The following is a 12,157-nucleotide window of genomic DNA, read 5'->3' on the forward strand; positions in this document are numbered from 1 at the left end:
CTTCTCTCTTTTCCCTGATTGGTTCGTTTTCTGCTTGTCTGTGCTGTGGCCAATGAGAGACGCTTTAATGACACCAATTAGAAGTTTCTCGAGAACCTACTCCTCCCATTTCATCTCGTCTGAGGTAAGTTGCAAGGCAATTGTTTGTAGTCTGGTGAATAATGCTAAATAAGTGTGATTTTGCAAGTTTTCCCCATCCTAAACTACATCACGTTAATACTGGCGATGTATTGAAACGTATTTGATGTGTTTGAACGTTATGTTGCTGTTTTAACAAGATTGGAAAAGTTAAGTGCTAGAGATGGTAGCCTACATGCTAGCTGCACCTGCTAGCGCTAGCAAAGAGCTAGCAGATGTTACATTAAAGTTTTAATGTGCAGTAAAAAAAAACTAAGAAAAGTTTGAGTAGGCTCTAAATCTCAATTGTGTACATCTCTCGTTGCTACAATATACAGTAAGGCTTTTGTCTCGTCTGTCGTCGACGTGGGGGGGGGGGGGGGGTTGAGTGGCGTGTCGACGGTGTAGCGAAGCGGCGCCAATGAGGGATTTCGGAGAACATGCTCGTGTTCCCCAAACCCTTGCCGTTCTAACGAGCCCTTTCTTGAATCTGTATCTTCAACCGTTAAGTCGTGAGAGGCTTTTGTACAAGGGGTGCTTCTCTCATGCGATCTCAATGCAATGTGGGTGCGTGACGTCACTTCAACTCGTCACCATGGCAACGATCTTTTGTCACTAGACGTCAAATTCTCACATTTTGTAGTCACGAGTGTCTTCTTTCAGACAAACTAACTTTTATTTGGCTAAGGTGTCATTTAGTACCTTTATTTTCACCTTAAGCAAGAGAAGTCGGACTAATTCGCCTGTCTTGTACATGTTAATTTCAGGCGCCTTCCTCTCTCCATTTCTGATAAATCATAAGTTTTCAACCTGCTCTCATTTGGTCATTTTTTATCCGATTAAGAAAATGAGAACATGCTCGTGTTCCCCAAACCCTTGCCGTTCTAACGAGCCATTTCTTGAATCTGTATCTTCAACCGTTAAGTCGTGAGAGGCTTTTGTACAAGGGGTGCTTCTCTCATGCGATCTCAATGCAATGTGGGGCGCGTGACGGCTCCAAGTCAAAAATGTATGTGCTCTTAAAGTGACAGTGACATATTTTTAGATTATGGTTAACTTCCACATTTCTTGACCGATTCCAGTCATTTAAATTTTAAACTGTTCAGCTCATTTACATTTTTTTAAATACATGTTCAGGGACAGTGAGATACTTTTAGTTGATGTTGATTATGGTTAACTTCCACATTTCTTGAGCGATTCCAGTGGTTTAAATTTTAAACTGTTCAGCTCATTACCAAAGAGTCAGCAGTCCCATTCAAAATTTCCGCGGGAATTTTTCTAGTTATTATATATTATTCCAGCGATTTTTCCGCTAAAATGCGGCCCGTACCGTACATCGCACCGGCACAAATGAGGTATCAAACGATGCGGCTCGATCTGACTCGCTGCGCTATTATTTTTCTAAGAATTCCCAGTTACCATGGCGACGCTATTCCCAAAAAACTCCCAAATTAACTCCCCATTGGGAATGAATGGGAAAAAAATCACACTTCAAGCACCTTTTTCCAAGACACGCTGCGCGCGCATACGTTATCCGACCGATACGAATTTTAGCTCATTTTGTAGGAATTTTTCCCATCTTTAGCTCAGTGTCAAAATCTTTTTTAAGGAATGAAAGCCCCCCCCCCCTGTTCGGGTTCAAAGACAGTGGCTGAATTAGCTTTCTCACACACTCTGTTGGCTAATTAGCCATCCAGTGCCGGGAACCAAATAATGTATTTGAAAAAATTTCACTTCAACTCGTCACCATGGCCACTATCTTTTGTCACTAGACGTCAAATTCTCACATTTTGTAGTCACGAGTGTCTTCTTTCAGACAAACTAACTTTTATTTGGTTAAGGTGTCATTTAGTACCTTTATTTTCCCTTTAAGCGAAGAGATATTGGACTCTCTCGCCAATCTCTTCCATGTTAATTTGGGTGTTTTTTTCCTCTTCATTTCGGATAAATCATACATTTTCAACCTGCTCTCATTTGGTCATTTTTTATCCGATTAAGAAAATGAGAACATGCTCGTGTTCCCCAAACCCTTGCCGTTCTAACGAGCCCTTTCTTGAATCTGTATCTTGAAGAGTTAAGTCGTGAGAGGCTTTTGTTCCAGGGGTGCGTCTGTCATACAATCTCAATGGAATGCAACCAATCTTGATGATAGTTGGATCTAGTCTTCTCTCTTTTCCCTGATTGGTTCGTTTTCTGCTTGTCTGTGCTGTGGCCAATGAGAGACGCTTTAATGACACCAATTAGAAGTTTCTCGAGAACCTACTCCTCCCATTTCATCTCGTCTGAGGTAAGTTGCAAGGCAATTGTTTGTAGTCTGGTGAATAATGCTAAATAAGTGTGATTTTGCAAGTTTTCCCCATCCTAAACTACATCACGTTAATACTGGCGAAGTATTGAAACGTATTTGATGTGTTTGAACGTTATGTTGCTGTTTTAACAAGATTGGAAAAGTTAAGTGCTAGAGATGGTAGCCTACATGCTAGCTGCACCTGCTAGCGCTAGCAAAGAGCTAGCAGATGTTACATTAAAGTTTTAATGTGCAGTAAAAAAAAACTAAGAAAAGTTAGAGTAGGCTCTAAATCTCAATTGTGTACATCTCTCGTTGCTACAATATACAGTAAGGCTTTTGTCTCGTCTGTCGTCGACGTGGGGGGGGGGGGGGGGGGTTGAGTGAGTGTCGACGGTGTAGCGAAGCGGCGCCAATGAGGGATTTCGGAAGTGTACGCTTTTAATGCTTCATACACATCTGAGATTAAGTACAAATTTGATGTTGAATCTTTACTTTTGACTTTGTCATGGCAAGTTTTTTTTCTTTGCTGTAGCAGCATGCCGCGGAAGGGGAAGCGTTCAGAGGCAGCCAAGCGCCAATGGAAGAAGCTGGACCTTGCTGCTATGGAACTGAGGCCAAACAGCGCACCCCAGCATGTACTTTACCTCTATTGAATTCTTTGTTAATGTGCAATACACAATATTTCAGGCTACAAATATAGAATCAGGCAGAAAAATTAGCTTAAAAGGCTTGTGTAAAAAGCAGTCTGTTTATGCAAGACACTCATTAGTAATGTTAAAAAATCCTTTATTAAAAATGGACTACCAACGTGTTTAAACACAAGCTTGTCTTCATCGGGGCACAGTTTTACGAATATAGAGTGTATGACATGTGATTTGTGCAGTGCTTTATTCATGTCAAAATAATTCTGAATAGAATTTTGATGAAGTCTGTTTTCTACAAGATTTCAAATATTCTAAGAAGTTTTCAAACTACTGATGTCTAAAATAAACTCACTAACATTGATCAAAAACTTGTGAGATGCCTATCCTGGACACAGATATTTCACATGTTTTATTTAATAACTGCAGACATGGTCTATTGCATGACTGTGGGAGGAACAGTTGAAATGATAATGTCAAGCCAATAATTGTTTTAACACTTGACAGTAGTTGGAGTACATTACATTTATCAGTAGATGGTGCTGTTGTGAAGTTAGGCTGGTACAATCTGCTGCCTTTTAGCTCATGTATTTGATCAGAAAATTCTACCAAATTTGATCAATTGTGACTGTATTTCAGACACAAACAAAAGTATCAGTTAAGTCCTTGAATCTCTTTCGTGATTAATAATTTCATTAATAAACCTGGCCTGAATTAACATCACTTGTATGTAGAAAAGACCTGGTCAATTTTCATTGAAACTAACTTAAGCATTACAACCTATGTTTGCTTTTTACTCTGCATTAAGGTGACTGCACATGCCTACAATTGTAATGTCTATGTTTTAGGTGTCCTCTGTTGGTGCCAAGGCTCTGGTACCAGGTCAGTCATCATTTTATTTTAATTGCTTCTGCAGCAGTTTTACAATCGATTATTTTAGAAATTCCAATATTTTGCAGGTTCATATACACTCAAAGTGTAACTTGTACTGTGCTTTGTCAGCAATTTAAGTTGTGAGACTTGACATGGTATTCTGTGTGTGCATCATTTTAGGCAGAGGCACTGGCTGGCGCCACAGAGTTCGGGAATGGCCAGTTTCAGCTGTGACTGGGCGGAGGCACAAACTGGTCATTCCATCACTGAACCAGGACAACAAGGTATGTTTTATAATAAACTGCCTGTAAAACAAATTAACCTTCATTTGTCTTTTTTTAAATTTTTTAAATACTTAAAAAAAAAAAAAAATCAATTACTTCTTTTTTTTTTTTCTTTAATAGTTTGTCCTGGTTGTTGGTGACTCCCACCTGCGAGCCTTTGCCGATGGGGTTGTGAAGATGCCGGAGGGACATTTCTCTTTTGGCGTGATGTCCACCCCGGGTGCCAGGGCCTCCGAGTTGCGTGCTGAGGTGCTGAATGCTGTTCTGCCTCGGTCACCCGAGGCGGTCTGCATTTTGGCTCCCAGCAACAACTTGGGCCGCCCCATCGCTGAGGCAGCGGCTGACTTTGGCCAGTTCTTGCGCACCGTCTGCAGCTGCTGGCCCAACGTAAATTCACACATTTCCTTCATATAGTTCATACATTTACATTTCAAGTATGTACTTGCATGATATGTCAAATATGTTCTGTTTAAAATACATTTCAGCCTTTTCCCGTAGTTAAGCAGTTGATGAATATTAATGAAAGTTCATCTTGCTCCAGATGTATATTTTACTTTTTTAAACTTTGTGCAGGTTGTTGTCCTGGACTTCCCCCCTCGTCTGACCGTCGAGCTGGCCCAGCAGGACCTTTTACGCCAGGAGTACCACCGGGTGGCAGCACTTATGGGTACGTTCCATGTTGAAAATTGTTTTCACACACAAAGTTCTACTTTTCTTTACGTCACCTCCTGATCTGATTGGTGTGTCTCAGCGGGACTCTTGAACTAATAATGTTTTTTTTCTTTGTTACTGTAGGTATTCGCTACCTATCTGTTGCTGGCCACTTCCCGCTGTCACAGCTTCACTTGTGGTGTAGAGACGGGGTAAGTACATTAGTTGTTGCAAAAAACAAACAAACATTTTATTAGTGCTCCTCCTATCAAAAGTATGTTTGCAGATATATAATATTTATTTCTGATCATGTCTGGAAGGTACACCTCAGTGACAGCGATGGGATGCCGGTGCTTGCGCGGTTGCTGTGGGATGCTGTCAACATGCGGATGGAGAGGACTGCTTTCTGATAAATCATAAGTTTTCAACCTGCTCTCATTTGGTCATTTTTTATCCGATTAAGAAAATGAGAACATGCTCGTGTTCCCCAAACCCTTGCCGTTCTAACGAGCCATTTCTTGAATCTGTATCTTCAACCGTTAAGTCGTGAGAGGCTTTTGTTCAAGGGGTGCTTCTCTCATGCAATCTCAATGGAATGTGGGGCGCGTGACGTCTCCAAGTCAAATGTGCGTGCGTGAATGTGCATGTTTCTTAAAGGGACAGTAAGATACTTTTAGTTGATGTTGATTATAGTTAACTTCCACATTTCTTGACCGATTCCAGTCGTTTAAATTTTAAACTGTTCAGCTCATTTACATTTTTTTAAATACATGTTCAGGGACAGTGAGATACTTTTAGTTGATGTTGATTATGGTTAACTTCCACATTTCTTGAGCGATTCCAGTGGTTTAAATTTTAAACTGTTCAGCTCATTACCAAAGAGTCAGCAGTCCCATTCAAAATTTCCGCGGGAATTTTTCTAGTTATTATTATATATTATTCCACGATTTTTCCGCTAAAATGCGGCCCGTACCGTACATCGCACCGGCACAAATGAGGTATCAAACGATGCGGCTCGATCTGACTCGCTGCGCTATTATTTTTCTAAGAATTCCCAGTTACCTTGGCGACGCTATTCCCAAAAAACTCCCAAATTAACTCCCCATTGGGAATGAATGGGAAAAAAATCACACTTCAAGCACCTTTTTCCAAGACACGCTGCGCGCGCATACGTTATCCGACCGATACGAATTTTAGCTCATTTTGTAGGAATTTTTCCCATCTTTAGCTCAGTGTCGAAATCTTTTTTAAGGAATGAAAGCCCCCCCCCCTGTTCGGGTTCAAAGACAGTGGCTGAATTAGCTTTCTCACACACTCTGTTGGCTAATTAGCCATCCAGTGCCGGGAACCAAATAATGTATTAGAAAAAATTTCACTTCAACTCGTCACCACTGCCACAATCTTTTGTCACTAGACGTCAAATTCTCACATTTTGTAGTCACGAGTGTCTTCTTTCAGACAAACTAACTTTTATTTGGTTAAGGTGTCATTTAGTACCTTTATTTTCCCTTTAAGCTCGGACAAGTCGGACCAACTGGCCTATCTCTGCCATGTTAATTTCAAGCGCCTTCCTCTCTCCATTTCTGATAAATCATAAGTTTTCAACCTGCTCTCATTTGGTCATTTTTTATCCGATTAAGAAAATGAGAACATGCTCGTGTTCCCCAAACCCTTGCCGTTCTAACGAGCCCTTTCTTGAATCTGTATCTTCAACCGTTAAGTCGCGAGAGGCTTTTGTTGAAGGGGTGCTTCTCTCATTCAATCTCAATGCAATGTGGGTGCGTGACGTCACTTCAACTCGTCACCATGGCAACGATCTTTTGTCACTAGACGTCAAATTCTCACATTTTGTAGTCACGAGTGTCTTCTTTCAGACAAACTAACTTTTATTTGGCTAAGGTGTCATTTAGTACCTTTATTTTCACCTTAAGCAAGAGAAGTCGGACTAATTCGCCTGTCTTGTACATGTTAATTTCAGGCGCCTTCCTCTCTCCATTTCTGATAAATCATAAGTTTTCAACCTGCTCTCATTTGGTCATTTTTTATCCGATTAAGAAAATGAGAACATGCTCGTGTTCCCCAAACCCTTGCCGTTCTAACGAGCCCTTTCTTGAATCTGTATCTTCAACCGTTAAGTCGCGAGAGGCTTTTGTTGAAGGGGTGCTTCTCTCATTCAATCTCAATGCAATGTGGGTGCGTGACGTCACTTCAACTCGTCACCATGGCAACGATCTTTTGTCACTAGACGTCAAATTCTCACATTTTGTAGTCACGAGTGTCTTCTTTCAGACAAACTAACTTTTATTTGGCTAAGGTGTCATTTAGTACCTTTATTTTCACCTTAAGCAAGAGAAGTCGGACTAATTCGCCTGTCTTGTACATGTTAATTTCAGGCGCCTTCCTCTCTCCATTTCTGATAAATCATAAGTTTTCAACCTGCTCTCATTTGGTCATTTTTTATCCGATTAAGAAAATGAGAACATGCTCGTGTTCCCCAAACCCTTGCCGTTCTAACGAGCCCTTTCTTGAATCTGTATCTTCAACCGTTAAGTCGCGAGAGGCTTTTGTTGAAGGGGTGCTTCTCTCATTCAATCTCAATGCAATGTGGGTGCGTGACGTCACTTCAACTCGTCACCATGGCAACGATCTTTTGTCACTAGACGTCAAATTCTCACATTTTGTAGTCACGAGTGTCTTCTTTCAGACAAACTAACTTTTATTTGGCTAAGGTGTCATTTAGTACCTTTATTTTCACCTTAAGCAAGAGAAGTCGGACTAATTCGCCTGTCTTGTACATGTTAATTTCAGGCGCCTTCCTCTCTCCATTTCTGATAAATCATAAGTTTTCAACCTGCTCTCATTTGGTCATTTTTTATCCGATTAAGAAAATGAGAACATGCTCGTGTTCCCCAAACCCTTGCCGTTCTAACGAGCCATTTCTTGAATCTGTATCTTCAACCGTTAAGTCGTGAGAGGCTTTTGTACAAGGGGTGCTTCTCTCATGCGATCTCAATGGAATGTGGGGCGCGTGACGTCTCCAAGTCAAAAATGTATGTGCTCTTAAAGTGACAGTGACATATTTTTAGATTATGGTTAACTTCCACATTTCTTGACCGATTCCAGTCATTTAAATTTTAAAATGTTCAGCTCATTTACATTTTTTAAAATACATTTTCAGGGACAGTGAGATACTTTTAGTTGATGTTGATTATGGTTAACTTCCACATTTCTTGAGCGATTCCAGTGGTTTAAATTTTAAACTGTTCAGCTCATTACCAAAGAGTCAGCAGTCCCATTCAAAATTTCCGCGGGAATTTTTCTAGTATTACTATTATTATTTCATCTTCCACGATTTTTCCGCAAAAATTCAGCCCGTACCGTAGATCGCACCGGGACAAATGAGGTATCAAACGATGCGGCTCAATCTGACTCGCTGCACTATTATTTTTCTAAGAATTCCCAGTTACCATGGCGACGCTATTCCCAAAAAACTCCCAAATTAACTCCCCATTGGGAATGAATGGGAAAAGGGAAGAGAAAATCACACATCAAGCACCTTTTTCCAAGACACGCTGCGCGCGCATACGTTATCCGACCGATACGAATTTTAGCTAATTTTGTAGGAATTTTTCCCATCTTTAACTCAGTGTCGAAATCTTTTTTAAGGAATGAAAGCTCCCCCCCCCTGTGCGGGTTCAAAGACAGTGACTGAATTAGCTTTCTCACACACTCTGTTGGCTAATTAGCCATCCAGTGCCGGGAACCAAATAATGTATTTGAAAACATTTCACTTCAACTCGTCACCATGGCCACAATCTTTTGTCACTAGACGTCAAATTCTCACATTTTGTAGTCACGAGTGTCTTCTTTCAGACAAACTAACTTTTATTTGGCTAAGGTGTCATTTAGTACCTTTATTTTCCCTTTAAGCTCGGACAAGTCGGACCAACTCGCTTATCTCTGTCATGTTAATTTCAGGCGCCTTCCTCTCTCCATTTCTGATAAATCATAAGTTTTCAACCTGCTCTCATTTGGTCATTTTTCATCCGATTAAAAAAATGAGAACATGCTCGTGTTCCCCAAACCCTTGTCGTTCTAACGAGCCATTTCTTGAATCTTCATCTTGAAGAGTTAAGTCGTGGGAGGCTCTTCTTTGAGGTGTGCGTCTCTCATTCAATCTCAATGCAATGTGGGTGCGTGACGTCACTTCAACTCGTCACCATGGCCACAATCTTTGCTCACTAGACATCAAATTCTCACATTTTGTAGTCACGAGTGTCTTCTTTCAGACAAACTTTATTTGGCTAAGGTGTTATTTAGTACCTTTATTTTCACCTTAAGCAAGAGAAGTTGGACTAATTCGCCTGTCTTTTACATGTTAATTTCAGGCGTCTTCCTCTCTCCATTTCTGATAAATCATAAGTTTTCAACCTGCTCTCATTTGGTCATTTTTTATCCGATTAAGAAAATGAGAACATGCTCGTGTTCCCCAAACCCTTGCCGTTCTAAAGAGTCATTTCTTGAATCTGTATCTTGAACCGTTAAGTCGTGAGAGGCTTTTGTTCAAGGGGTGCGTCTCTCATAGAATCTCAATGGAATGTGGGGCGCGTGACGGCTCCAAGTCAAAAATGGGTGTGCGTTGTTAAAGTGACAGTGACATATTTTTAGATTATGGTTAACTCCCACATTTCTTGACCGATTCCAGTCATTTAAATTTTAAACTGTTCAGCTCATTTACATTTTTTGAAATACATTTTCAGGGACAGTGAGATACTTTTAGTTGATGTTCATTATGGGTAACTTCCACATTTCTTGAGCGATTCCAGTGGTTTAAATTTTAAACTGTTCAGCTCATTACCAAAGAGTCAGCAGTCCCATTCAAAATTTCCGCGGGAATTTTTCTAGTTGCGGTTATTATATCATCTTCCACGGATTTTTCCGCAAAAATGCGGCCCGTACCGTAGATCGCACCGGGACAAATGAGGTATCAAACGATGCGGCTCGATCTGACTCGGTGCGGCATTATTTTTCTAGGAATTCCCACTTACCACGGCGACGCAATACCCCAAAAACTACCCCAAAAAGTGCCATAGGAATGAATGGGAAATGGAAAGACAAAATCACACATCAAGCACCTTTTTCCAAGACACGCTGTGCACGCATACGTTATCCGACCGATACGAATTTTAGCTCATTTTGTAGGAATTTTTCCCATCTTTAGCTCAGTGTCAAAAAATTTTTTAAGGAATGAAAGCTCTCCCCTCTGTGCGGGTTCAAAGACAGTGAGTCATATAGCATTTTAACACACTCTGTTTTAGCAATTAGCCAGAGTGCCGGGAAGCAACAAATCTCTTGCCAAAAGTCAAAAGTTTCACTTCAAGTTGTCACCATGGCCACAATCTTTTCTCACTAGACGTCAAATTCTCACATTTTGTAGTCACGAGTGTGTTCTTTCAGACAAACTAACTTTTATTTGGCCAATGTGTCATTTAGTACCTTTATTTTCCCTTTAAGCTCGGACAAGTCGGACCAACTCGCCTATCTCTGCCATGTTAAATTCAGGCGCCTTTCGCTCTTCATTTCTGATAAATAATAAGTTTTCAACCTGCTCTCATTTGGTCATTTTTCATCCGATTAAAAAAATGAGAACATGCTCGTGTTCCCCAAACCCTTGCCGTTCTAACGAGCCATTTCTTGAATCTGTATCTTGAACCGTTAAGTCGTGAGAGGCTTTTGTTCAAGGGGTGCGTCTCTCATAGAATCTCAATGGAATGTGGGGCGCGTGACGGCTCCAAGTCAAAAATGGGTGTGCGTTGTTAAAGTGACAGTGACATATTTTTAGATTATGGTTAACTCCCACATTTCTTGACCGATTCCAGTCGTTTAAATTTTAAACTGTTCAGCTCATTATCAAAGAGTCAGCAGTCCCATTCAAAATTTCCGTGGGAATTTTTCTAGTTATTCTTTTTAATTTTAATTTTTTTTATTAAATGGAATGGACTGCTATTTAAATAGTTTTTTTTTTTTTTTTTTACAAGCGCTACTACTATACTACTACTACTATGTCTACAAGTACTATATGCGTCTTTCCACCTTGCAAGAGTCAGCAGTCCCATTCAAAATTTCCGTGGGAATTTTTCTAGTTTACCTGTGTACTCCTACCTCCACTTTTGTAGGTCACCCCATGTCCCTGCTTCTTCTGGAAGAAAGTATTCACAACAGCCATTTCCATTCTTTTTGCAAAGTCAACCACCATCTGTCCTTCTGCGTTCTTCTCCTGGATACCAAACTTGCCCATCAACTCCTCATCACCTCTGTTTCCTACCAACGTGTCAATTGAAGTCTGCACCAATGACAATTCTCTCACTTCTATGGATGCTCTGTATCATTTCATTGAGGTCTAAGCAAAAGTTTTCCTTCTCCTCCAGCTCACATCCTACCTGTGGCGCATACCCACTAACAACATTGTTCATCACACCTTCAATTCCTAGCTTCAGGCTCATCACTCTGACACTCTTTTTACCTGCAGGCTGTTCCTAACAAACTCCTCCTTCATGATAACTCCTACTCCATTTTTCTTCCTATCTACACCATGATAGAATAACTTAAACCCTGCTCCTAAACTTCTATCTTTGCTCCCTTTCCACCTGGTCTCCTAAACACACAATATTTCCACCTTCCTCCTCTGTATCATGTCAACCAGCTCTCTATCTTTTCCTGTCATAGTTCCAACATTCAAAGTCTCTACTCTCAGTCCTAGACTCTTGGTGTTCCTCTTCTCTTTCCTCCTATGAACACACCTTCCTCCTCTCCTTCTTTGACCAGCAGTAGTCCAGTTTCCAACGGCACCCTGTAGGTCAACAGCAACGATGGCGATGGTTGTTAACCTGGGTCTCGATCGATCCAGTATGGAAGTCATATATTTGATTTGCATGTTTGATTTGGCCAAAGTTTCTACGTCGGATGCCCTTCCTTTCACAACCCTCTGTATTTATCCGGGCTTGGGACCGGCACAAGAAGACACTGGCATGTGCCCCAATGCGGCTAAATTTTTTAAAATGTTTTAAAACAGAGTTGTTGCTTCAAATTGGGGTTTCAAGTCAGAGTTAAGGCTTCAAGTTAGGGTGTTAAGTTTGAGTTAGGTTTTCAAATTAGGGTTAGAGTTTCAAATTAGGCTTCCAAGTCAAAGTTGGGGTTTCAAAAACAGAATTGGGGTTACAAATAAGGGTTTCAAATCAGTCATGGCCTCAATTTAAGGTTTCAAGTCAGTGTTTGGGTTTCACTTAAGGATTAAGTGAAAT

At 40.7% G+C, this 12,157-nt stretch overlaps 1 protein-coding gene across 9 annotated transcripts; it reads left to right on the forward strand.

Annotated features, from left to right (window-relative positions):
• Window positions 1–1,802: 1,802 nt before the first annotated feature.
• LOC144061059 (uncharacterized) lies at window positions 1,803–5,289 on the forward strand. Of its 9 annotated transcripts, none has more exons than XM_077581107.1 (8): window positions 1,805–2,404; window positions 2,940–3,042; window positions 3,897–3,930; window positions 4,102–4,205; window positions 4,326–4,592; window positions 4,779–4,872; window positions 5,001–5,068; window positions 5,177–5,289. In XM_077581107.1, exons 2-8 carry the CDS (start codon window positions 2,944–2,946, stop codon window positions 5,264–5,266), a joined length of 756 nt encoding a protein of 251 aa, XP_077437233.1. In that variant the 5' UTR covers window positions 1,805–2,404; window positions 2,940–2,943; the 3' UTR covers window positions 5,267–5,289. The 9 variants fall into 9 exon arrangements, with proteins under 9 accessions (XP_077437230.1, XP_077437231.1, XP_077437233.1 ...); XM_077581108.1 differs by having other exon boundaries at window positions 2,943–3,042; XM_077581109.1 differs by lacking the exon at window positions 1,805–2,404 and adding an exon at window positions 2,799–2,837 and having other exon boundaries at window positions 2,943–3,042.
• Window positions 5,290–12,157: the final 6,868 nt, after the last annotated feature.

This window comes from Vanacampus margaritifer, chromosome 12 (assembly GCF_051991255.1).
Source record: "Vanacampus margaritifer isolate UIUO_Vmar chromosome 12, RoL_Vmar_1.0, whole genome shotgun sequence".
In the NCBI taxonomy this organism is placed as follows: domain Eukaryota; kingdom Metazoa; phylum Chordata; class Actinopteri; order Syngnathiformes; family Syngnathidae; genus Vanacampus; species Vanacampus margaritifer.